The sequence below is a fragment of the Episyrphus balteatus genome, chromosome 4, assembly GCF_945859705.1.
Source record: "Episyrphus balteatus chromosome 4, idEpiBalt1.1, whole genome shotgun sequence".
Taxonomy (NCBI): Eukaryota; Metazoa; Arthropoda; class Insecta; order Diptera; family Syrphidae; genus Episyrphus; species Episyrphus balteatus.
Genome location: NC_079137.1, coordinates 32,969,498 through 32,997,398, shown reverse-complemented (window position 1 = coordinate 32,997,398; position 27,901 = coordinate 32,969,498). Strand labels below are relative to the sequence as shown.

Here is a 27,901-nt window from a genome sequence, read left to right as displayed (position 1 = left end):
CACTTTAGAAATCCATTGAGCCCATTGAAAGGAAACAAAATTATTATGTTTAAGCATCTAGAATTAATGAATTTGTTTTTTTCTTGTTTTTTGTTTTACTATCAAAGTTATTAGCTTCGATTTTCGAACAAAATTTAAACTGTTTCAAGGCTTTTTAACATGAAAATGGCAACTTTCTTTTAATATCTTTATAATGGCCACAATTCCATTTATATTAATATATATAAATTTTTTCTATATATATAATATAACTTTGTCCTTCATTTATACTAAAATCATTTTTTAAGCCCCCGTTCTAAAATGACTTGACTTTGTTGACATTTCCAGGCAAGCCTTTTAAGTTCAATTTGCGTTCTATATTTAATATAAGTTTGTTTTATTTTTTGTTTTTGTTTTTACTAAAAAATTGAAAATATAAAAAAAATTTTGTACATAGGTATTGTTTTTTATTTTAATTTTATTTTTTTACTATCTTAATACTGTAAAGCGAATTTATTTTTGTATTCGATTATTTACTATGAAATCATAAAACAATTAAAAAAAAAAATATTAAGGGTTGTTTGTTTATTTCTAAACATCAAGCTTGAGTTGTTTTTTTGTTTTAGTTGTAATTTTTAAAGCTTACCTCGAATATTAATTATGTGAAATTAAAACAAATTGAAATATACAAATAATACCAAGGTAATTTCTTATAAACAAAAGATTTTAAAAAATAAAAAAAGAAAGAAAACATATTTTTAAGAAATATTTTATTCATTTTTATATAATAATTTATGCAATAAATAAAAAAAAACTTAGTATAAATTATATTTAAATAAAATGCATGGAAATAATATAGAAAAAGTACTTGTGCAATGTGTTGATTTTGTTGCAATTTGTGTCATAAACTTTTTGTGTTACTTACTATGCGTACAAATATAATTTTTGTATGTAAAAAAATAAGAACAAAAAATAATTCGAAAAATAATATAATACATAAAAAAAATTGTATCTACTCTACTTTTAAAGAGAGAAGAAGAGAAAGTTGTTTATATATAAAACTAAAAGTTAATTTAAAAAAAAAAACATTTTTTTTCTTTTATAGTATTGTACTTCATTCTCATTTGGTATTGATTTGTTCAGCAGAAAGAGTTAAAATTTTAATTTAATTTTTTTTTATTTGCAATTTTGTTCCTATTTCGTTTGAAAATGTTGTTTTTTTTTTGTTCGTATTCGGTGAAATTGTTTAGTATTGGATTTTATGGATTTTATTTTTTTTAAACATTTTTAAAACTTTTTTTAAAACACAAGTCTGCCATAATCATTTAGTTGCGCTCGAACCGATGTTGGTTGATATTGTGGTTGTTGTTGCTGCTGATGTTTTAATTGTTTTTGTAGTTTTTGTTGTTGTTGTTTGTTGATGTAATGGTCTTCTTGCGGATAGTTTGTATAGTAAAAGTTATCGAACTGCTGTAATCTAGCCTCCAAATGTCAGACCTGCGGCTTATGCTTTCCACCACATACGCCGCAGGATACGCCAACCCAGTGGCAAGCTCGTAGTGGTGGATAGCACCACAGACATGGTACAACCAAGGAAAGTAGTGTTAGGCCAATCCATCTGAAAAAAAAAAATAACACAAAATACATTATACAAAAATATAATAAAGATAAATTGACGAATATGTTCAAAAGCTAAAATCAACAAAAATTATAAATTAAGGTTAAACCTAACATCAAAGGATACTTTTGTTAGCTTTCAGATAACAGAGGGTCACTTATATCAATCAGTATAAAAAATTATTCACTTTATTGACGTATGTATATTTTCATGATGTATAGCTTACACATACACATTACTTTCATAGTTAAGTAAAACATACTTTTATTTCTAGCATTTGCTAAGAAATTTTTATTCAATACAATAATAAAGAAATTTATGTATTTTCAGTAGAGTTATTAATTATTTTAAAATCAAAAATACATACATTATTTAATTTTGAAATTAAAAAAAGGTGCTAATAGATCAACTTAAGGGCTCTCAGAATTTGTTAACTTGTTCATCCCAAATCCTAACGGTTTTCGATTTAATGCAGCTCTTGTGAAATTTCAAAAATCCCTACTTTGCAACAGTATCACGCCAAAAAAAAATTGTACAGTGTGACAATGGTTAATTGTTTTAAAAACTTGCCCTTTATTGCAGTTTTCAAAAAAGTATAGTATATATCGAAAAATATTACAATTTGAATTCAACAAAACACAGTTTTTCAGAGTAAAAAAAAAACAAGCAAACAATTTAATAAATCCCTCACTTTACAGCCACTTTTGCGGGAAATAATCCAAAAACATTGCTATAGTGAATCAAGGTAGCAGCAGATCGTTTTTGGAGGTACATTAGTATTTTTTTTTATAGAAAGTTGAAATTAGGAAGAACCTGCAACATACACTTCGTTTCATTTCAATAGAAACACACCATTTTCCTTAAGATAAAAGCAATAATTATTTTCGTATAGAAAAGTTAAAATTTGGCATTTTCTGTACATTTAAACCAAACATGGGGTGAGGCCCAACATTAGGTAGCATGAAAAAAGCTAAACTAAAAGTTTATATCGACAATGCACTTCCATTAAGCACGCTCGCAAATCACAGTCGACAAAGTGTTTGGTAATACTCCGCATTTTCTGTAATTCGCATACTTTTGATTTGAAACATATTAAACTTAAAGATAAGAAGTTAATTAGATGAAGACTAAATAAAGGAAATTTTCAATACTGATTGAGTAGGTACCCTAAACTGCTAAGAGGTAAAAAAAAAATATTTAAAAGAACAACTTAGAGGTCAAAACTTAGAATAAAAATGAATACTCACCTCTTCGTGCAACCCGTTTCATTCACACATTCACATGGATGCGATGGTGTTTCTCCTTCAGCATCGCTCATGCAATGATACAACATACAACGCGCACAACCCATACCCGAAATACATTCAAAACCCGTTCTAAAATTGTCGGGGGCAAATTCGCATGCACCCTTTCGGTTACATTCGTCCAAATACAATTCATGACAATATCGACATCGCACCCTATTATTATTGCCCATCACTGGTACTTTAAAGCCTCCTGAATCGGTTGTCCCATCAGGCGAACCATCAAGTGCGGTGCGTTTCTTTAAATTGCAGATAGATTCACGGCGTGCATTTAACACTTGTGCCGCAGCTGGTTGATCTACAACTGGATAATTGTAATCATGAACCTATATTTTTTTTGGTGAAAGAAAAAAAATAAGAATAAATTAATAATCTGAATAATTGCAAGTTAAATTGAGTTACTGCGGTTAAAGTGACGTAGGAATAGTTTTCACTTGGTGCTATCGATGGCTGCTCTGCATTTGGATTTGGTAGAGGAGATGGTGGTAGCTTATCACTGGATATGTACTGAATGCTGCCTTTTTCCTTTTCACTGTCTTTATCTCGTTCACTGCTCCCTGTGGGAGAAACTATAACAAAAATTTGTATTTCTTTTTTCTTTGAAGTTCACCAAATCCAACAAATTACCATGACTCTTTTCGCTACCTTCTGGACTGGTTTGTGTTTCGGTGTCAATAGGTAAATCCAACGTCTGAATTAAATACAAAAAAAATATTATTATAGCGATTTATAAAATATTTATAGAAATTAAAAATCAAACCCACCATAAATACATCATCTTCGCCAACTGAGTCGTATTTGGTTAAAGGAGGCCATATAATAGATGGATTTGATTTAGCCAATCCTGAAATTGTATTATTGGTATACAGTTAAAATATAAAATTGATATGAAAATATAATTTAAAATAATTAGAGTGCAAAACTAAAATCTTTTTTATTTCATTTTGTGTAGAAATTACCAGCAAATTATAAGTACAAAACATTTACAAATAAAAAAAGTTTTTTTTTTTAATATTTCATCACTCAAATTGAACTTACCAATTATTTTATTTTGTTTATATTCGTAAAAAAAGTTGTCCAATTATGAGGCAAAACAAAGAAGAGCACATGATGTTAGATTTCGGAAATTAAAAAAATAAAAAAAAAAAAAACAAAAATGGAGTAAACAAAACAACAACAAAAACTTGATTTATTTGTTTATTTATTTTTTTTTAAACAAAATATATAAATAAAATAAAAATAAATTAATTAAAAAAATGGGGTATTTTGTTATGTGATAATAAACTTATTGTACGGACTCAAAAATGGACAACAATCAACAGATAATATATTTTTCGTGTTTTTACTTCTGGAAAATGACTGATCTTGTTGTGAGACTCAAACATAATTGCACTAAAGATTTTGTTTTCAGGAATTATAAACCCCTTTCTATTTTCCTAACGTTCGCACAACGCGCTGTGTTAATACATATTACCCAATTATAAATAAAATTGAATTTTTGCAGAACAATTTCTAGTTCTCTTGATGCGGGTGCGTGGACCTTAAAATACATTTGAATGTGTCACTAGTGCATATACCTTAGTTTTGGAAACAACTGCGGATAGTTTTGTCAAAAAATTTGCACCTTAGGGCTCAGATATAGCTATCAGTAAAATTCATCAGAAAAAATTGAAATATTATCAGGAATCTGAAATGTTTTACTGATGAGCGTTTATAGCAATCAGAAAATTTACAACATTAAGTTATATGTTTATTTGACATTCGCGCCTCAAGCATTTCTTTTTTTTTTAATGTTGATTGCACTGAGGGAAAAGCCACCATAAAACAACGTGAAATCAATGAAAACCACATTGATTTAACTATAATTCGGAATGATTTTGCGTTGAAGATGAACATTTTAAAATCAACGTGGAAAATAGGTTAATTTTTGATGGTTTCGCATCTTAAAGTCACATAAATCAAAGTAGTTCAACTTTGAAACAACGACGTTTCAACTTCAATTTATTTTTTCCCTCAGTGTGCATCAGTAATTTTTTTAATGATGGCACCGGAACAGTAAAAATATGGAAAGCCATCAGTAAAATGAAATAGATTTTTTTTGCATTTGGTAGTCAGGTGTTCAGTAAAATTTCATCAGTAAAATTTATAAAATGAATTTGTGAATAAAATTTAACACCCATTGATTCTGATTCTTTTTGCAAAATATGTTTTCAATTTATTTCATCAAAATTTTCTTCATAATAAAAGATTAAAGTATTCAAAATAGCAAAACAAAATTTTTACTGATAGATTTTACTGATAGCTATAACTGAACCTTAAAACACATTTGAATGGGTCACTAGTGCGTATACATTATTTTTGGAAACAATTGCGGATAGCTTTGTCAAAAAAGTGGCACCTTATTGAACAAATTAATAAATTACATCTTACAATTACACTTGCTTTATAAACAGAGTATCAAATGCAAGTAAACACCATCATTTCTTTACCTTTTCAAACAAATAAAAAAAAAAATATTTTCAATAAATTGATTTTTGGGCATTTTCTGAAATAAATCAATATTCTTACTATAACTACATATGAAACGAATTATTATTTAAAATTTTTTTTTTTTTTTTCATTTTATAAAAGTTAATTTGTCACGCGGTTTGGACACTTTGCATTTTTTTAGATAGGTGACAGCCTATTTTGTGCTTGTTTTTAATACATATTTAAGTGTTTAAGTATAAGAAACACTATTTTTTTAAATAAATTTTTATATTAAAGTTTTATATTAAAAAAAAACTTTTTTGTTTAAAACCATTTGTTTATTGTTGTTGTACGTTTGATCACGGTTACCATATTTCGTGCATTCTCAAAATTCTGTTTATAATTAATAAAATACTTACATTCTTTTTCCGAACTACGAAGTTTTAAGGAACAGAAGAAGGATTTTATGTAGCAATTTTTCATTGGGTTGTGGGCTGCCACCACCAAGTTCCCATTTTAATAGTGGCAATCCTATTTTTTTCATTTGACACAGTATTTTTTCATACTGGAAACGTTTTGTTTTGGCTTCATCTGACGAAATGACAATTTTAAGTTCTGAATTTAAGGGACATTTGATTCTGAACAATTAGAGCTTAAGTTCATGTTGTCTGCGTCGAACGCGGGGAATATCACAAAGGAATTCCGGGGCACTATGTCAAAGAGACCTTAAAACATGTTAGGTAGCGGAATACGAGAGAGCGCGCTACCCGAGAGTTGGGTGGATTGTGTACAGAGAGAGTGGGAGAATATTTCTTACGAAATAAATTAAATAAAGAAACGCAAAGTGTACCATGAACAAAACGGTCAAAAGTGGATACTTTAAGATTTTGTTCTATTTGTGAGAATTTAGGAGTAATGTTTGATTTTAAAATTTGTTTTTGTGTTATTTTTATTTTGGAAAAGAATGTGAAATGACAAATTTTTATAAGCACCAATTTTTTGATAAGACAGATATATAATTTGACTTTATCGTGACTAGTTCCAATACATTTTTTGCAATTGTTTCTTGCTTCTTAAAGGGTTTAATATTTTATTCAAAAATTATGAAGAAGAATTTGTATTTTTTAACTTTACTTTAACAAAAAAAAGGACATTATAACAGTAATAAGCGTGGAATATCGGATTAACATCACATATCAATTTCAGGGTTTTTTCTCTATTTTTCTTGTTTCATTTTTCTTAGAGCGTAATTTTCATTTTGAAATAGCTGTTTAGGTTGTTTTTTCGAAAGATCTGCGGTTAATACATTGCACCTTAAAGATTTCCGATGGTTTAATGGCACGTAAGTCTAGCAGTTAATGAATAACTCCGAATCGGGAAACTGCATTTATGACGGAAAATTTGTAGTTTTAATATTGATGATAGTGATTGGTTTCATTATCATGAAATATTAAAAATGGTAAAATCCATCATTATTTTTCTTCACTAAGCTACTTATTTTATAAAATAAAAATTGACAACTTGATGCAAAAGAAAAGCGATCATGCATAATTAATCCACTAAAATTAAAAACACTTATAACAACATAAAAATTAACTAAACATAAAATTGGATAAAACAATAAAAAAAAATATCGACAAACTATTAATTTCTTTTTTTTTTTTTTATTTCAGTCTACAAATTGAAATTGTTGTTTTTTTTTTAATTTTTGAAGATTTATCTTATTGCAAAACAAACTTACCGTCAATCAATTCATTGTAAGCTCGAACGATTCCTTTATCAAAAGCTCTCGCATCGGCAGCTGTTTGAAATGTTAAACCATTACGTTGTTTGCCTGCACGCCAATGATGAAAAGTTGGCATAACTTTGAAATATTTTAAATCACGATTTATAACACAGCTTAGGATAACCTGTGGAAAAATAAGAACGGTGAGATATTTTTAAAATTAAAAATTAATTTAAAAAACTTACATTCTGATCCGAAATTCTTTGTCCATAGATTATGTATTCATGTCCACCTGCGCCGGGGGATAGTCTAGTACGTTTGCGTATTGAAACGTTAGCTAAACCACCCCCAGCAAGTGGTAACCAACCCTCTGTACTCTCGTCTCTAGTCATTACCTGTGCTCGAACTTTAACTAAGAAGTCGCTGAAAAATTAAAAAGAAACAAAATATTACTAAAAAGTAAATTTTTTTAAACGTCGTCTATATCGTTTTAGAAGAATTAAGTAAACATGTTCTTCCCAAAAAATATTTACAAAAAAGTATTTTAATGGAGTCTTAGTTAAAACAGAGTTATTTAATTTTTTTATTTAAAATCCAGCTAATATGCAAAAAGAATGAGCTTAAGCTCTCACCCCTATTACGATTGTCAACTATCAATTGATATTTCATAAATACTGAAAAACTGGTAATTTTTTGAATAGAATTTTTCAATCACATGTCAAATAATAGCGGTTAGCATCATTCCTTGTTTTTAATTTTTTTGCAAATGAGATAATTAGAGATCGAAATTTTTTTTTATCAACTATGTAAATCTCACTTTTCAGTACATTTTCTAGAGATCTATCTCAAGAATATTAGATAGATCTCAACAAAATGTACTGAAAATTGAGATAAGGGCTTAAGCTCATTTTAATAGCATACGACCCATTTTTTAAGAGTGGGATTAACCGTTGAATAATGATATTACTTGGTATTTCTAATTTAGTTATGACAAAAAAAAAAAAAAAACAAACGTGTGTTTGTTTGCATACGGGCTTTCAAAACTCTATAAACGAGATTAGCATTTTGAACAACCCAACACTTCCAAAACTATTTCATCTGATTTTAAGTTATTTTTTTTAAAGGCTACCTACACTCCTACAGGTAGTTCTAAATTTAACAAAATTTAATGATGATATTATTCAGCGTTTAATAGGTGAGGTGCGTCGACCTATTACAAATTATAAACAATGTACCTGATGCGACGACGACACCAACAATAACAACAACAAAATCCTCCATATTATGTCATTGTGTTAAAATACTTTAAAATGCCTTAATTAATTGTTAGTGGACGACAAAGTAGGTAGTATAGTTTGGTGGTCAGGCGGCTGGTACTTGGTACTATGGTACAGTACAAATAGGATATGATGAAAGGTGTGTAAATGCATACTAATCAGCAAGAGAATAATGCTATTATTAGCTGAGTGAGTTGGTTAATGAGTTTTGGTTCAACTATACAATAGTGTGTTGTATATTTGTGTATAGTATGTCCTGTGTACTCTTGTGCATGATGGTCATTATATAGTTTACATCAGGTGGCCGTTTTGTTGCTGCAAGAGAACCATGGGGGTATGGCACATTAAAACTACGCTATTATTCGTGCTTGCAATAATGAAGGCTTGTCAACAACAATGTTAGTTAACTAAGTAAAAATATGAAAAATGCAAAAGCATTTAAAGGGTATACCTATACATAATTGTTTTTAATAAAAATAAACTAAATAATAATCATAATATTACGAAGTTTTTAAACTTTTAATGTCATTGGGTTGGTTCATTTTTACTTACAAAATTATATTACCAAAGTTTATTTATGAAATAGATATATGTATACATGAACATATGAATATTTTAAATTGATTGTATTTTATAAATACATATGTACATAAGTATTTATATAAACGTTTCAAACATTGAGGGAGTATATAAAAGGAAATGGTAGAATCAAAATGTTTTCTCTTAGTACCAATAGGTTCTCAAAGTTAAATTTTGCCAGAAAATGCAATTGTTCAGTTTAACGGAAAACGATTTCAGTCGTATGCTTGTCGGATAACATTTTGGTTATGATTATAAGGAAATATGAATCACTGTCTAGTCCTTCTGACACTGATTCGTTTTTTACGACTTCGTGTGAAATGACGCGAAAGACGATCGACTTTAACTACCTTATTACCTTACCTTAGATTCAACTTCAGATCGGTACATCTTCAATATTCTGGTGTATCTTATCATTTCGTACGCTCCAATAAACCATTGGACAAGAATGCATTCTTATGCACGATAACCCTTAATGTCACACTGGGAAGCTTAAGGGAAGAGTAAGAGCCAGAAAACCGACAGTAAATGAGGTTAAACTGGAAGAAATACACCAGGATATATATATATGTACATATATATATAATTATAATTTTAGTTTTAAGAAAATGTACCTATATATCGTTAGTATTTAACGGAATAAACTAAACAAAAAGGATACAGTCAAGAAAGTCCTCATTTCAATGAAAAAGAAGCAGTACTGAAAGGTAAGGGGACAATAAAAACACTTATCCAAATCCATAAATGGGGAGGAGTCAAAGTATGTGCATCAAGGTGGTACTTTATATTGCTTTTTGCCGAAATTCCACGGTGGAGGGACATCATTTAGTTCTAAATAGCGAAAAAAAATTCTTATTTTTGAGAATTTTTATATCAACTGCCTAATCTCCCGGTACAATCCGGAAAACCCCATATAAAATTAGAAAATTACCTAAAAAAAAGTTAAACAAAATGACGTTTTACATAAAAATTTCACGTTGAATCTGGGAGAGGAAGGGGGTCAAATAAAAATCTAAGAAAATTAGGGAAAAATTTTCTCAGTATTTCCAACCGGATGGCGGCTATCCAACTGCATGTCCAAAATGAGGAACACCCTAATGTACATGTGGTTATCAACTAGATTCGATTCTTTTTTTAGACTTGGTCAAAACATGACGATCGACAGGTATATTTTTGAGGTGGTCAAAGAATTTCTCTACCTCGATACAATTGTAAGAATTCAACAAATGACATCAGTGCACAACTGCACAAATCAAGCTTAGGATAGATTTAAAAGGTGGGTTTGTCCCTATAACGCAAAACATAGGAGGAACTTTATAAAACCCAATTCTGTTTTTTTTTTTGTGCAGAACTGGCCTATGCGAATGAACATCAAGTTTTCAACGCCACGCCGCCGCCGTTATCTCCTGGCAAGTGAACACGAAACAGAGGGAAATCTTATATCCGTCCGATCGACCAGTTTGAAGCGATCCTCAACGGATTTAGGTGCTCGAGTTTCGAGAAAAATGTGGATTCGACTTTTTTGGTTCGTTTGCAGTTTTTTTGGAATTTCTACCCGTTATCTGAATGGGAAGTGAACATGAACATACAGCACCGATTTTTGAACCAAATTTGTTTACTAAACTAAGAATTGCTCGTCTTTTTGGAAGAGAACTACGACCAATACTGGGTACTTTAAAGGTCTTAAAGCTGCCGTCAACAATTTGTGATTCGGTGGTAGAATTTAAATGGGCGAACGCTCTTAATCCCTATTTATGTGTTAAGCTTAAATTGATATTATAATTTTTTTCATGGTCCTTAAGTTTAAATGCAATAGGAAATTTATATTTCTCAGAGGAGTGTTTTTTTTTTAAGCGATACATAAGTGAGATCATGGCCAATTCGAAGTGACGTCACAGTTTATGTTTCACCTTGCTGTTACTGTGATACGAACCAAATTACCTCACTTGAAAAAAAAACCTTTGACAATGCAACAGCTCATTAACAACACTTGCAATATCAACTCTTAACCTTATAAAAGATTACAAAAAAAAAAAAACAAGGTAAAAACAAATATTTGCACTACAATTGGCATTATCTGCAATTATTTCAACAAGTTATCATAGTAACTACATATACTACTATAGTACCTAGTCAACTAACACTTCACCTACCCTTGGGCAGAGAAAAGCCCTTCCTGTTCATAAGGTTGCAAGGTCTTTCTTCAAACACTCTCTTCTTACTGTCGTTGATTGAACAAAAAAAAAAAACTTTTGATTCACAAAAAAAAAAAAACCAAGCAACTGCAGACGAGAATTCATTCACTAATATAGCCAGGGCTAGCCTGCTTCAAATGATATTTCGCCCCTCTGAAGCACACCTTAAATGCACACAGCAGTAACAACTTTTTGTTGTACATTATGTACCCCACTCTCTGGATTTATGTATATTTATTTATGTACTAGGTTATCCTCTACATAAAAGACATCCCATGAATGAAAAAATAATTTTTCTTTCAATGTTTGCAATATAAAGTAATTAAGTTTGGCGCAAGGAAAGGGGAGTATATATTTTCTGAGAGGGGAGTGGCAACACTAAGGCCACTAAAACTAAAAACACAAAATTTATACATAAAAGGAAAAAATAAAAAAACAAAAAAATTATAATTGTCCTTAGAAGCGTAGAGCGGTACAGCGGCAGTTGCGGCGGCGGATAGAAAATGTGAATTAGAAGTTGACCTAAATATTCAACAACTTTGCTTTTATGAATACACGCATACCTACATAATACATAATATAGCTGATATGGCAGGGGAGGAAGTTGTTGGCTAGTATATATATAACTTTGGGTGGCATTGAGTAAGTAATGGGGTGTTGCATATGCGCGCATCCTTCCCCTACTCTTCCTTTTGAATTTCTCATTTGTACACTACCCTTTTAAAAATATAAATACATACATACCTATACACAAAACCTTTGATGTTGCAAACTTCATTGAGGTGGTCTCGGGGTATATGTTGCCTGCTCCGGCATTAATGTTCAGGTCAAAATGTGTATAAAGCTTAATGGGATTTTGCCATAAAAAGTAATAACATGGCGTTTGTGTGCGGAGCGCAGGGAAAAAAGCTTTCCATTCAGTGAATATCAGAAGGAGATTATAATGTCTAGAATTTTTGTTTGTTTGCCAACTAAACAAAAAAAAAACTACATTCAATTAAATGTCATATAATAAGGGTTAGGAAGATTGTTAGGTGTTCGACTCTAGAATTCTAGAAATTGAAAAATCATTTCTCAGATACCTTATTTTGATTTCGGCGCAATGACAAAGTGTTGCTTTCAAAAAACATAAATGTAACAAATAAAAAAATATTCTTTTTGGTGTGAAACGCCAAAATCAGAAAGGAAAAAATCAAGTCGAGACACTAACAAAATTATACCATTGCATTCAAAACAAGCTCATTTAACGTTAAAAAAAAACTGATTCCCTAAAGCATTTTTTTAAATGAAGCATTTACTTTACATTTGATTTGTCACAAGGATATTGAAATTGCTGTACGAAATAATAATAATCATAATAATAATAGAACTGGAAACAATGGAAATTGCATTTGAAAAACCTTCTTTCTATTTTGTACCATACTTAAATTTTACATTTCATTAGGCGTGTTTTTTTGGCAAAGCTATCCGCAGTAGGATTTCCCAAATATCAACACTGATCAAAAATTTAGATGCACGCTACAAGAGAAAGGAAATCACACACTTCGTAAAAATTCTATCCGCAGTTTGGTTTAGCTTCCATTCCTATAGACAGCTGCGTGTTGTTTTTGTAATGATTGTAAACGTCCGAATAGCAATGGAAAAAAAAAAAAACACACCTATTGTCATATTATTAGACCTAGGCAAACCAAATAGTTCTCCTTGATTGACTATGACGTCAGAAATTGGGTTCGAATCCCAGCCTCTACCACCTAAAAACAGTTTTTCAGGGGTACTGCTTCTTGCAGTTTAATTTTTCAAAACTTATATTACTAGAATATCATAAGCAATTAAAGTTGCAGCAATACAAATCATATCCTGCTTACTTAAGGAATTCTGAATTTTTTTCATTTATTTTCACACTGACGTAAACTTTTACGTTATGACTTCAGTACAATTATTTAATTTGGATACTTTTAATTTTGAAATATGATACTTTTTGGAAATCAAAACCATACAAATATGTAATTAAATCAAACAAAGTACACAAATCAAATTATGTAGAAAGTAAAAACTAAAATATCTAAATCACAGCATTACCAATGCAAAAGAAGCCAGATAAAAGCGTTAATGTCGTAGGCATAAAACATTTTATTTAATTAATGATTTTAAGATCTAAGGTAGGTATATGTATGTAATTGAATAGCTTTGAATAGTTGTTTTAGTTCATCATCGATACCATACATATGATTTAAAAACACCGTAAATACGGCAGTTATCTGTATATTCAATTCATATGTCTTTGAAGTTTAGTACTAAGAGGTTAAGTCAGTCATGAACTAGAACATCTGCTTCATTAACAATACTGAAAAATTCATCAAATTGTCTATAAAGTACCTATTACAGAGTGGATGCTACACATAAAAAAAACCTCATAAGTTACCGTTACAATTTGGAATTTTTTTTAAGTTTAAACGACCGAAATTATTAAAATTTTGTGAATGTAACAGTTTCCATTTTTGCTACAAAGTTTGTATAAGGGTTGTGGAGTATGTAGTGCATTATCCCACACAGCCAGAGGGTGCATCCACGCACAGTGGTGGTGCTTCTGGCTTCAAAAATCATTTTTTTAAGTAAAGTCATGAAATTTGGTACACCGAAACATATTAGTATAAAGAACGAATAATCTTCCAACTTTTATTAAGAAAGGCGGCTCCAAAATGGCGGACAGAACAATCGTTTTAATTATTTTGACTATTTTGGGGTTATATTGTTACCAACTATGTATATTTTAAAATTTAAAGGAAATTAAAACTTTAATTTAACTTGGTGTGTAACGACCCTCTAATCCCCTCGTCTCATTTAACAAAATACTGTGTTGTCATTGAACAACATAATGTGATAAGTTTCAGTTCGATACGATAACGATAAGAAGGCTGAAATTGATTTGGGGTGTTTCGACCATCTATCATCTAATAAACTGGCTACATCAACTGTTACAATGATACTGCAAACGTTCGATTTTCTGGCCCAAAAATTGTTTTTATTTTTGGCGTTTTGAATATTATTCTAAGTAAGGGTACCGAAGAACAGATACCACCTTAGAAGACCAATGCTCGCTCTTAGACAAGAATATGACCCGTATTTGAATACTCAAACTACCAATTAAACTTAAAGAAACTACGTTCGTCCTTCGTATATCAATTAATGTGATTTTTACTCCGAAACGTACACAAGATAAGTACAAAAGAGAATTTTTTCTTAATAAAAAGAATATTAAAAAAAAAAGTTGCTCATACACCACAGTGACTATTATTTTTTGATACAAATTTATAAAAAAATCTGCTGTCGAGGTTGCAAAAGAAGAAATCTTATTGTTTTTTTGAGTGTTTGTGTTCTTGTTAATAATCAATATGAAATATGTAAAATTCTTTTTCGTTTCGTTTGCGATCCTAACAATTTTTCAACGAACAACTTTTAAAATTGTATATGCCTTTAAATACCTATGAACATACATATAATAATTTCTATTTATGAGTCTGTTTTATTTTAAGAGGTCTAAAAAGATGAAAATTACTGAGAAGATTCTGAGGCAGTACAAAGTACCTACTTAGTATTTAACCTAAAGAAATCTTATGTAGATTGATAGAACCCGAAAAGTTTTGTCCAAAAAAAAAAGTGAGATCATATTCAAAAGTTACTAGTTAAAACGCAACTTTTGAGACCTCTTTCGATAATATAGAAGCAAAACCAAAAATCTCTACCATTTATTAAAATAATTCTAATCACGATAATCGCAATTGATAAAGCCAATCAAATCTTAACAAAAACGCATATCTTATTTTTATTTTGATGCAATTACCACCCAAAAAGTCACAAGACTCAGGCTTTTTATGTGTTGATGATGTTGATGCTGACATCAACCAATTTTGACACATGAATTCAAAAAAAAAAAAGCTTATTTACTCTATGTCCCTCGTTCATGCGGTGCGCAGACAAAAACTATTTAAAATACACTCATCGTTATACCATAATTTAATGGTATTGCTCGGCAATGACAGTGGCACGGCGACGATATACCAAATAAGTACCAAATACCGATACCGACCGATACCATTCAAATATTGCACTAGAGAGAAAAATAAGCTTTTATTTTGTCAAAGCTCTCTGTGTGTCTCTGGCACAATTTTTATAGAAGAACAAATACAATAATCCATGAATGGATGCCAGAAATATCAACACCTCTCTCTCTCTCTTGGTCTCTTCTCCCATTTTCTCTCTCTCTGAAACACATGTGCTAAAGGGGATGAGGGTATTTTCTTTGTATACATAAAAGAAAACTAACCTCTCCCATTCAATGTTGCACGTTTCTATGCTTCAAGAGTTTCATTGTTATTTTTGTATCCATTTTAGTATATAAGATAAATATATATCGTATTTATATAGGAATGAATGTATGTAATATATTAAACACGACATCATCATCAACATCGGCTAATATAGGGGGTGTTTTATCCGCCACCATACCATCCGACCGACCACCCGTATTCATTCGCTAACATTATACACAATTCCACTCCCTTCTTTATGGGAAACGAAAAAAAACAAGAAGGGTTGCAATTGAATATAGAGAAAAGATCTACGATACTCTGTAGAAATGAGTCGTACCTATATTTTTGTTGTTTTTAGTTTACAACAATTTCCAATGTCTTGTTTGCTATTAATGTATGTCAGATCGGAACTGTCAAAAAATTTTATTCATTATTTCCTTTTACTATAAAATGGTTTTATACATATATTTTTTTTAAAGATACATACATACGAAATTTATTTGTGAGTATGTGTGATTAGGCAAAGTAGCTTTTTTATTGATATAATTGGTAAAGTGAGGGAGACAAAAAGCTTTTTAACATCTCCTTTGCTGAATGAATTTGATTTGTTATTGTAAAGTTTGACAGATGGAATTGTTTTTGGCGTTTGTTTGTTTGTCCAAACCTACATAGGTGAAGTTATAAAATGACAAGAACACAAACTAATACTATACCTATGTGCTAAAAAAAAGATTTTGGTTTTAAACAAGTATGCGAAAAACCGTGTACTGAAAAAAAATGTTCATAAACCTTTTTTGAATGGGCATTTTCACTGTAACGGGTGTGACACACTTACTTTGTTTTTTGTTTCTGGTTTGCGTACTATTCACTAAATAAGATATTGAATAACTTCAACACCTAATGTATTTACTTGTTAATATATTTTTAAAGTTACATTTTGTATAACTGTCTTTTAATATCACAAACACTTAAGATAAGATAAAACGGGTGTGACGTTATGAAATCGATTCAATCTGCCACGGTGGCTTTTAGAGGACATATTGTAGATTTTGAATGAAAATTTGTGGAAATCGTATTCAATATGAAAGAAGCTTTATTTCGTTTCCAGTAAGCATATCTTTGAAGGAAATTTATAAAAAAAAAACTGTGTTCTTATAACAATTCATAAATGTAACGGGTGTGACATATCATAGTCAGAATCCGATTGCTATAAATAAAAAAAAAAAACTATAAAATTATTAAAGTAAAAAGTATAAGTATGTATTTAAATACCGCATAATTTACTTTTCTTATACGTTCACTTTAATTTTTTGCCTATTAGTGGTCAAGCCGCGTGAATTACCTAAAAGTAAAACCTATCACTTAGCTCTATCAAGGAATTCGTCAAAAATAAAGCATGAAAATATCGCCAGGTTTTGGAGCATATAATGTACCCATAATTATAAAAGTGGGCTAAGTCACTTTTTGCATGGTCTCAAGAAAAACTAATTAATAATTTTATTTAAACAATTTAATGATATTTCTTTTTTTAAAACAATTTAAGGAATAAAAAATACGTATATTTACTGCAATTTCGCTTTGAAAATGAAGTTTAAATCTAAAATTATATTAAGTTTTATGCTAGATTTAATCGTTATTTTTTGCAGTGACTTAGTCCACTTTCATAACTAAAGGCACATTTATATCAATGAAAACAGTACATATTATCCTGTCATGGGGTCGAATTACGGCATACTTTCGTTAACGTATGGTTGCTATGTCTATCTATCTTTTTCTACTGATTAAATAGAGACAGAAATAGTCAAAACGTTAACGTATGATCGTAGTCGTGTTCCGTGATTCGACCCTTGTATTTATCTTCTATCTAAGTCAACCGAACACAATTTGGGAATGTGCGATGCATTCATAATAGGGAGAGAGCACGATGAACGTGATAGTATTTTCTTTTAAGCCATTTTCCGAGTTTAAAAAGAAGTATGTACGTACATCGTGTCGGCTTAGATTACAAACTGCTAACTGTCAATTGCTAACTCTAAACACAAATTTTTTCAAAAATGGATTAAAAACAAAAAAAGCTTTAAAATCTTTTCAGTTCTCAAGAATATTTTTATTTGGTTTTGTATATGTGCCCATGATTATGAAAGTGGACTAAGTCACTTTTTGCATTGTTTAAAGAAAAACTTTCATAATAATTTTCTTATAACGATTTAATTATGTTTCTTTTATGAAATCACTAGAAAAGCAATAAAGAAGTTTATTAACTGCAATTTCGCTTTCAAATAAACTTTACCCCTTAAATAATAATTATTTTAAGGCTAGATTTGAGGCCATTTTTAGGAGTGACTTAGTCCATTTTCATAATAAAGGGCACATATATTTGAACATTGAGCAGGTTCAGAAAAGTAAGGGACTAAATATTTAGTATGTTTCGGGTCTCTGATTAGTCAGCTGTCAAAAAAAAAATCCTTCCAATTTTATTGGGCACCTTCAAACTGTTTACATAAAGCTATCGGATAGCTTTTTGTTGTTGATGTAAAAAATGTTAAAAATTAGCAGAGAAACGAACTATTTTCTGTCAAAAAATAATCTGAAGGTATCCGAGAATTTTTGGTATACCTCAGGTATCCGAGTGATCAGCTGATAAACATTTTGCTATTTTTTATTTTTATTTCTATTCGCGCGATTATTCAGCTTGAAAATAAAATAAATTTGCAAGGATTATAGTTAAATCGATTGTGCAATTACTATGCAACAATAAAAAAAAGGAATTTGCTCAAAAGAAACAATTTCCTTTTATATAATATTTACATATTTTTTTGTCGCTGCTATGGCAAACTTTCTGGATAGCTTTTCGTTCAAAGAGATATTCCAGATATGGGTATCCCAGGTAGCCTATCCCATAGGTGTTTGAACGTGCCCATTGGAAAGTTGATTGGAAATTAAGCCAAGAAAAATATCTCTAACTCGAAAAATTTTCGTTTAGAAAAGGAGTTGACACAGTGTTAATATAAGAAAGTGTTTTTCACTCTCCAGTCAACAGTAAAAGTTTTTGTTCTTCGGTTCTGAAACTTTGTTACGGTCGCCATCTTTTTGTTAGGGGATTTGTGCTTCGGTTGATATTGTCGTATAAGATGAAAGTACTTCCCTTTTTTATCTATAACTATAAGCGGTACGATTTTTACATTGGGAAAATGCCTTTATGTACAGTCTGAGTGTATTAAAATAACAAGTACTGCAGTTCAATTATTGTAACAACATTCTTTTTTCAGCAACATAAAGAAGAACTTTACATCCGAAACAATTTTTTTTTTTTTTAAATCTAAGGGCCAGTTAGGCTTGAATCCTGAATTCTGAAAAAATACTATCTTTCATTAAAAATGTTTCTGAGAATTAACCTTACCCACTAAAAGAACCAGACTTGAATTGGTCTAAAAATGACAAAAAAAAAACGAAAATCACCAACAAGAAATTAAAACAATTTCGATTTTTATTAGGCCCATTGACTGTAACTTGAATACCAAAACAGTAATTAAACTTCCTGTTGGGACATCCCTTTCAATTGCTTCCTTTTTTTTTTGTAAAATATGCATACTTCAAAATTGCCTATACCAAAGGAAGCAAATAGTGAATAAACAAAAAACTAAAACGAAAAAAAAAAAAAAAAACAGCAAAATATGTCGAACATATGGTTACCTTTTGCATATTTACAAAAATACGAGTACGTATATGGTTGTTTTCGAATCTTTGTTCCCTGTTCTCGAAAGAAAGACAAATTACAAAATGTAATTTAAACCTTAACAGTGAAGCAGGAAATTGCATTTTTGGTTTTATTTTTAGGTTATTTTTTTTTTTCACAAATTCGGAGGCAAATTTATGTTAGCAATGTTTAGCAGGTAGAGAGATAGATGAGGCTGATGATGGTGAGCGGTGAGGTGATGATGAAGATGATAAGGGGGGAGAATATTCACTTATATTTATAGACATTCCTATGCAAATTATGAGATACATAAAGAAAGTATCGGTTTTATAAAATACGACTATACGTATAGTGTCGGTCGGTGTGGGTACGTAGAATCAAGTGTGGTCAAGTGGACACCACCTGTTATGCCATGGAAACTGTTGGTTGGCCTTTGCTCATTTTATTTTTAAGGAGGATTCTAAGGCATTATAAAATGTATATAGTGTGTTCGTTTAAATAAACGTCACTATAGATGCTCATACATATATTGTATCTACCTTTTTTTTTCTTTTTAGCAAGAATTTAAAATAAACCAAACACAGTTCATGGCAACGAACGGGTTCCAAAATTGAAACTATAAAGGATGTCGATATATCTTTACATGTACATACATACATACTGGAAGTATATTATAAGATCTATTAGGATATTCTAAAATCAAGTTGTGCATATATAGCGTTATGTGAAACCTAGAAACAGAATAACAACAAATAATAATAATCATAATAAGACAACTGGCAAAGAAAATATTCATAATGATTTTGTTGAATCGAAAAAGAGAATATCATCATAACTTGCTTGGTGGCTTATATCTACATATCTCAATGGTTAAAGATTTTATGTAGGCGGCGAAAGAGTTTCAGCAGTTTGAGGTGGGCGTAAAGAATTTTTCTTATCGATCATGCAGTCAGTTTAGAATGAAGAGGTTTATCTTGTTTTGTCTATTTTTATTTTGTTGATGTTGTTATGCATGCATGTATGTTTATCTATTTTTTATGCGGAAACGAATTAATTGAGGTCGGTTTTATGTGGTGTCCAATGTGTTTACACATCACCTATGCCGGTATGCGTACACGAAGCTTGCTCAGGAAGTATCCATCACATTTATCGACATGAAATGCATCCAAAAAGTAATGGATGAGTTTTTTTTCAGATTTATTACCTATTTATAAACAAAATTAGTTAATTGATTATGATTATTTTACTTCATCAATATCGCTCGTAACATTTTACATATTCAAACATTTATCTTTACTTTAAACTAAAAAGTGTTGCTGGATTTCTATGAGAGAAATCAAGATGTTAAAGATGCCGAAAATATGCATATCAGCATCAGGTAAAATAGATGGACGACGGACGTTTGATCTTAGATGATTCGTACAAGTTAAAAAAAAAAACCAAACCAATCAGTTGTCTGTAAGCTGTAACTAAAGGCAGTTAAGTTCTTAATTTACTCTGGATTGTAAAGCGCCATTTAAGTTAAGAAAGTACGAAAGGGAGTTTTTGCTTTCCTAGGTTCATGTTTTAACTGCTTTGTACAAAATTCGATTCGTCCATTAAAGTAATAATGTCAGGAATAGTGAATAAAATGTTAAAAAAAAAATCGTTTTTGGAAGTCAAATATGTACTCGCATAAAGAAAACAAAGACTATCCACAGTATATTAAAATATAAGCTCAAGTTAAAACTTAGACTGTCATAAAAAGTATTTAAAAGTTGTTCACACCGAAGAATGACGTGACGCACTCCTTACTAGTTTTTGAAATAAAAAAAAGATGGCAAGGACCCTATTTCGCAAAAATATAGAAGCTTCGAGCCTCAAAAACCAATTTCGAATTCGTAGAATCAAAATTTTCCCAAGCCCTTTTTAGTGTTGGCCCTGCGTTATGCTGTTGTCCACAATGTAGAAAAGAACTCTATATTATTCATGAGAGCAGAATAACCTATATCAGGAAAGGGCATGATTGGTTATTGGAATAGCGTACTGCAAACACCTCTATTCGTCTGGTCTTCTACGATAAAAAAAAAATACTACTCAAAATATATGGACGACACCTCCGTTAATTAAGAAACAGATTCCCGGGCATGAATTCCATAGAAAACGTCTTTTAGAGCTTCTCAAGACAGCTAAATAAGCTCAAAACTACAAATTGATTATATGCCCTGAAGAACCAAGGCGCTTATTAAACCAAAAGAGAAACAACAATTTTCCAAAAAAAAAGGTGGTTTTTGTATGTTATTTCCTATCAAAATTTATGATTAAAATTGTGCCTTCAAACAATTTGGCAATATTTACTTGTTTGATCAAACTTAGATAATATGTAATAATTTTTTCTTTAAAATACAGTTGTAAAATAGATGTTCCCATTCTGAAAGAGGCAATCTCATTTTTTCCAATTTCATTCTCCGCGTTCAACGTTGAAAAATAAAAGAAAACCCAAAAAAAACATGCATGTCCTGACTAAACCCCTAGTCAAAAGGTTTATACTTTTTTGTGTTTAATGTAGCCAAGAACCTCATCAAAAATGTTTACTTTAAGGCTATATCTAAAAAAAATGGCCTCATAAGTCAACATATACTAATTTCAAATAGCAAAAAACTTTAACCATCTTGGGGCGCCATCTAGCGTCAAAATAAAAATCTGAAAAAATTAAGGGATTTTTTTTAGAAACAGTTTTTCCACTTAGGAACTTGATTCTCGATGTTCTAATGTACACATTTCAACTGAGCATTAATCACCCGATTGAAATATTAGTTTTTTTTACATTTATTTATTAAATGAGTCTGGATATAATTCTTTGGCGCCGGGTACAAAGGTGTTAAGTCAGAAAATGTAGTTTTGAGGAAAATGAAATTGAAGTTTCAATTTTTGTTTGTAAATCTGAATATTATTATTTTTAAAAAGTAATGATGCAGAAACATCATTTGTAGGCTCTATTTTAATATCCATATGCTGTTGACCAGAAAATGACCGTTTTTAAAAAAAATTTGTATTGACTTAACACTTTAGAGCCATTTAGTCATCAAAAATTAACTTGGTCCAAAGGTGTTAAGTGAAGAAAAATCTTTGTTTACATTGATAAAAAGGTTTAATTTATAAAAGAAAGTTGGAAATATTAATGTGATTAATTACCAAATGTGAAAATTCTTTTTGAAATAATATAATACCTACTGTAGAAAAATCGCTTTTCGTTTTTTTTTTCTTCCTCTTGACTTAACGCTTTAGGATCAAATTTTTGATTTAAAAATTAAAAATGAATGCAAAAAAAAAGGAGTTATGTCAACTTATTTTTGACTTAAACCCTTTGTACCGAATCATTTCTAACGGAAGGAGATACGCTAGAGCTATGGCGATAGGACCAAACGAAAGAGAAAAAAAAACTGACTGAAGTCCAATAAAAATCCGAAAATCGATTTTTTTGACTTAACCCCGTTGTACCCGGCATCAAAGAATTATAATGTAGAAAATGGCCGGATACTACTTGTATTACACGTTTCCTACAAAACACAAAACACAGATTTTTTGATACTTTTTTTTAGAGTTTTTATAAAAATACATACATTTTTGACAAAATAAATGAACAAGCTTGTCTTCCTTTTATTAACATTGACATTGATCATTCATAGTTGTTTGTTTTTTTTTTTTTTGTTGGTAGGAAGAGCAATTTGTTCATAATTAATGTGATCAGCTTTCACCATGTTGAGTTTAATTAATTAACTGTGACATCACCCATTGTAAGTCGAAGATTAAAATGATACATACCTATAAAGTTGTGATATGATATTTTGATGTACCAATGTAGGGACTTATTTGGATATTTTTTTGTACTTCAACTAGGTTAGTACAAGAGAAAGGTGAAAGGAAGTAACAATTTGGAAGGCTTTCAAAATTTTACTTTATATCCCTTTCCACTTCTTTATTAGAGCCAAATCGCTTCTGAGATACAATTTTTGTATGGTCTCAAACAGATAAAAGTTTTATGATGGCCGAGCAGGAGAAAAGGGCAATGGGCAAGTATATAATACCAGAAATTCTGAAGTTTTCCCATAGCCAAAGATTTTTTGTGAACAAGTGCAAAATGATTTTTATTTCTTCTTGAAACAAGAGACCTCCTCATGAATTTCGGCGACCAGCTGATCAAAAAAGTATTGAGCAATACGGGCTGTAATTGTTATGCCCTTTCCAAGTTAATCGACAAGCAGAACACATAGCCTTCCACCGCTTTGACTGTTATTTTGTTTTGGGGTAGATATAGTGGTGGACCCAAGTCTCGTCCATGGCTACAAATCGCCGCACAAAATCTATCCGATCCTTCTTTAAACGGTCCAACCATTCCTTTGAAATTCTTTTTGTGAGCTTGTTTTTGATCAGCATCAAGCAAATACGGGACTCACACCTATGTATGTACAATACCATCATATGGACCTTATCGATGGTTTTTCAAGGACGTGCAACTACTTTTTAATTCAGCTGCCTGTTTTTTGAAGGTTGACGTCTGCGTAAGTTTCTATCATCTTCGAATGAATCTTAGCACTGCCTTATATTAAAGTTTTTATTTTAGGATGATTTTTGAAAAAAAAAAAAATTAAAGCCTAGTACGCTGCTGAAGCGAAACGAAAAATTTTGAAGTCTCCAAAGTCAACAGAACAGCGAACATGTTAACAAAAAAATACCATCGGGTATTATAGCAAAGTCGAATTTATGAAAATACAAATAAAAAAATTCAAGAAAAAACATCAGAAAATAAGTTTTTAAGCACAAACAAAACAAATTTAATTTCTTTCAAGATTTCGTTAACGAAATATGGGAAATTTCGTTTCGCATCAGAAGCGTACTAGACTTAACCAAAAAAAATGAGATACAAATTTGAGAACTGTTCGTAAATGAGTTTGTGAGATTTAAGCCATGAGATGGGTTCTTTTTCTAACAATAGTCAACATCATGTTTTTTTTTATTCAAAATAAGTTCTCTAGCATTAAAAAATTCCCAAAAACATCCACTCTCTCATGAGTGTTCAACTCATATTATGGAGGTGAGTTGGAAATACATAGGTACTTACGAATCGTAACTATTTGACGCTTCAAAACGAGTTTAGGAACGATGTTCAGCTGCCAAATATCTAGTTACAAATCGTAACTATTTTTTATTAAAAGAACGATAAAAGTTAACGATAGTTAACAATAGTTAGCTATTGTTAGCCATTGTTAGCTCTGGTAGGAACGCTATAACTGTGTCAGGCCGAGAATGTTTCATCTTGCCCTCTAAAGTATAACTAAATTATGAAATTATTTAAGGCTAGTTTAGGCCAAATAGGAATTTAGGTGGGCTTCGAGAAAATGGAATCCGTTTAAAACCGAAAAAAAAACACTTACAAAAAAATGCATTAATTGTTCAAAACATACTTAAGTTCTAAAAAATATACATAATTTACAGTAAGATTTCTTATCTAGCGAATGTGGGGTTATTTAACTAAAAAACATACAAAAAAAAACAGGATCAAAACATGATAACACTGGTCTACAAAATTTAATTTTTTTTTTGGTGCGGGCACTTAAATATACTTTTCTATAGGTTTTTGATGTGCTGAACTCGAATCTGAAGTCATATGAAATATCCTATCAGCTCCCGTTTTTGAAATATTACTGTTTGAAAGTTAAAAAAAAAATCGTGTTTTGACTTATTTTGAAGTTAACAAGATTTTCCCCACATGAACCAAAATATACTTTATTGAAGTTTTTGGTGTGCTGAGCTCGAATCCGAAGTCAAAAATATCCTAGCAGTTCACGTTTTTGAAATATTTTTGTTAGAAAATGCAAAAAAAACGTTTTTTTACTACTTTTGGTGCTATGCCTTAATTTGAAGAAATTTTTTTTTAATATAAATCATAACGGTTTCTATAAGAATTATTTTCGTTCTTCCAAGACCCGTTTAAATCTTTGCAATATCTTTTTTACTGCGCGAGATATCTTAAAATGAAGTAAGAATGTTTGGCTTGATTTATCAAAAAAGGAGATGAAAACGAACAGTAAAAAAGATATCGAAAAGATTTAAAAAAATCTTGAAAGAAGGAAAACAGTTCTTACAGAAACCGTAATAAATTGTATTTAAAAAAAATTTCTTCACATAAAAGCATAACCTCAAAAGTAGTTATGTTTGCATCTTCTAACGGTAATATTTCAAAAACGGGAGCTGATAGGATGTTTTTGACTTCAGATTCGAGTTCAGCACAACAAAAACCTTTAGAAAAGTATATCTTAGTCTCGGCACCAAAAACGTTGTTGACTTGTGTAATCGGATAAAGTGTTATTACCGACTTCCAAAAAGGAGGAGGTATTCAATTCGACTGTATTTTTTTTTTTTTTTTATGTTTGTTACCTCATAACTTTGGACTGAGTGAACCAATTTTGATAATTCTTTTTGTATTGGAAAGCTGGTGGCTGCAATGTGGTCCCAATTTCGTTCAGTTATAGCAATAGGAATTACAGTTGAAACTTGATTAACTGGGATGGTCGGGACCGAGCCCATTACGGATAATCGATAATCCCGAATAATAGAATTTTCTTTTCTAAAAGAAAAATGTATGTGCATTTAAGTTTTTATTAAAAAAATTTAAAGAAAAACTACAACAAACATGAGATTTTCTTAAAAAAAACAAACAACACATATCCCGCAACTTCTTTTTGCATGTGCTGAATTGAAGTGAAGGAATATGTTCGGTCTTGTTCTCATTTTACTGATAGTAGAGTTTATAATGTGTAATAGAGTTTAAATAAATACATTGTCTTTGTTGTCGAGAAAAAATGTCAAATATTTTTATTACGGATCGAATCCCGGATAATCGAGTTTCAACTGTATTAGAAAAACCATAAAACCCAATTTTGATCCATGGAAGTCGGTTTTGTTTTTTTATAAAAAAGATTATTTTAAGTCAGTTTTTTTTAATAAATGTATAAATTTGTCACGATGACGAGTGAGGAAATCACATCATACAGTGATAGTTGTTAGTTGCGTTACGCAGCTATAAATGATGCAATGGAATCCAATCAATTTTATTCTTTTTTAGTCTTTAGGTTGATCCTTCTAATTGCATTGTCATATTTACAAAAAAAAACCTATTTTCAAGTTATACAATCGCTATTTTATCAAATTTAAATTATTGATTCAATTTTACTTTTTTACAAATAAAAAGATATAAAACTCAGCACTGTCGTGATTTTTCCACCTACACAGTAAAGAACGAAAAAAAATTCAATCCTCAAAATAACCGATAGGACAACAATATACGAATTGAAACCTTACGAACGAAAGTAAATCGAAAGGACGAAGAAGAGAGAAAAAAAAGTTGTGTATATTATATACACCCAATTCGAATAGAAGAAGAATCCTATATCACATCATTCCTGACACATTTTTTTTATTCTTTCTTTTCTTAAAAAATATAAAAGGAAAATTATTAATTCCTTTTGTTCAATATAAGAAATTTTTTTAATTTAAACTTACCTTTCATGTCCTTCTGTCATGATTTGTAATCACAAATATCCTAATATTGAAGCGTAGCACGACCAGTTTCACCATGTTTAAAGCATAAAGACATCAGCCGCAACCAAAGTTCTTTCAAATAGGATTTTTTTTCGGTAGAACAAAAATAAATTAAAAATACAAAACTACCGAGTTTTTTTTACAACTACAATTTTTATTAACAACAATAATGCAAAAGCAAAATTTTATAATAATATATTTCCTTCCACTATTCTTTTTTGTTGCTTTTTTTTTGTTTGTTGTTGCCTTTGACTTTTGCACAAGACCCAACCAACCAACACTCAAAGAAAAAAAAAAAAAACTATACTATACACTCCCTTTTTCACTCAACATATAAAAAAAATATACACGACGAGACACGCAGATTTTCTTCTCATTCCCAAAACTAGTAGATGAATATTGAATTTTCTTTTTTTTCTGGATAAAATTTTACTTTCTTTCGGAATAATTTTTAATGAAAAAATATACAAAAATTGAAGGCAAAAAAATTCCCGATCAAATTTCTCCTTTTTTTTTTGATGAACCCCGAAGAACCTGTAAACTTTTTTTTTTTTTTTCAATTTCCACAGAAGAAAATCGAAATCGTAGGATTCCTCTCCTCCTTTTTTTCTTTCTTTTTTTCCTTTTGGGAATTATTTTCTTGATGCACTTCAGCTTTTCATTTAATTATTTTTCGTCATAAACAATATAAAAAAAGTTGTAACAAATAAATATAAATAAAATATTAAGGGAATTCAGAAGTAACTTTTTTTTTAATTTAAGCTGCAAGGTATGTATCGGAATTGGACGACGACGACAAGGAAATTGCAAGAAAAAAACACTTTTGCTTTTCAAACACACACTAGAGCTCTCTATATACAAAAAAAAAGAAAAAAATTGAGAAGAGAAAAAAGAACTAAAACTGGATTTCTTTGCTTTAATTTGTCACTTTCTTGTCACTGTTGGGATTATGTTTGATGGAAATTTGTTTAATTAAAGTTCTTTTTGTAGTTAATTTCCCATTTTTTTGAAAATTTTATCCTGTTTTTTAATGTTGAAAGGAAGAAGAAAAAAAAGGTTCTTCGGGTTACAAGCAGCGAAGAAATTTTATTTGTGCTGCAGAGCAAGAGCTGAGCCTTTTTGGCTTTTTTTTTTGTTCTTCTCACTCGCCTTCTTTTCCTTCTGCC

General features: G+C 30.2%; 1 protein-coding gene across 1 annotated transcript; it reads right to left on the bottom strand.

Moving 5' to 3' along the window:
- Positions 1 to 732: 732 nt before the first annotated feature.
- LOC129917782 (sprouty-related, EVH1 domain-containing protein 2) lies at positions 733 to 27,901 on the bottom strand. The gene is made up of 8 exons (XM_055997914.1): positions 26,697 to 27,901; positions 7,342 to 7,519; positions 7,112 to 7,280; positions 3,666 to 3,745; positions 3,529 to 3,592; positions 3,304 to 3,470; positions 2,845 to 3,227; positions 733 to 1,597 (listed from the first exon to the last, which is right to left on the bottom strand). The coding sequence occupies exons 1-8, from the start codon at positions 26,714 to 26,716 to the stop codon at positions 1,471 to 1,473; spliced, it is 1,188 nt and encodes a 395-aa protein (XP_055853889.1). The 5' UTR covers positions 26,717 to 27,901; the 3' UTR covers positions 733 to 1,470.

What these genes read in the sequence shown, in the direction of transcription:
- LOC129917782 (XM_055997914.1), bottom strand. Translation starts at nt 26,716, where the DNA reads ATGACAGAAGGACATGAAAG. An exon ending in AAAGAATTTCGGATCAGAAT is followed by an intron (nt 7,281 to 7,341) that starts GTAAGTTTTTTA and finishes ATTTTTCCACAG; the next exon opens with GTTATCCTAAGCTGTGTTAT. An exon ending in GAAACGGGTTGCACGAAGAG is followed by an intron (nt 1,598 to 2,844) that starts GTGAGTATTCAT and finishes TTTTTTTTTCAG; the next exon opens with ATGGATTGGCCTAACACTAC.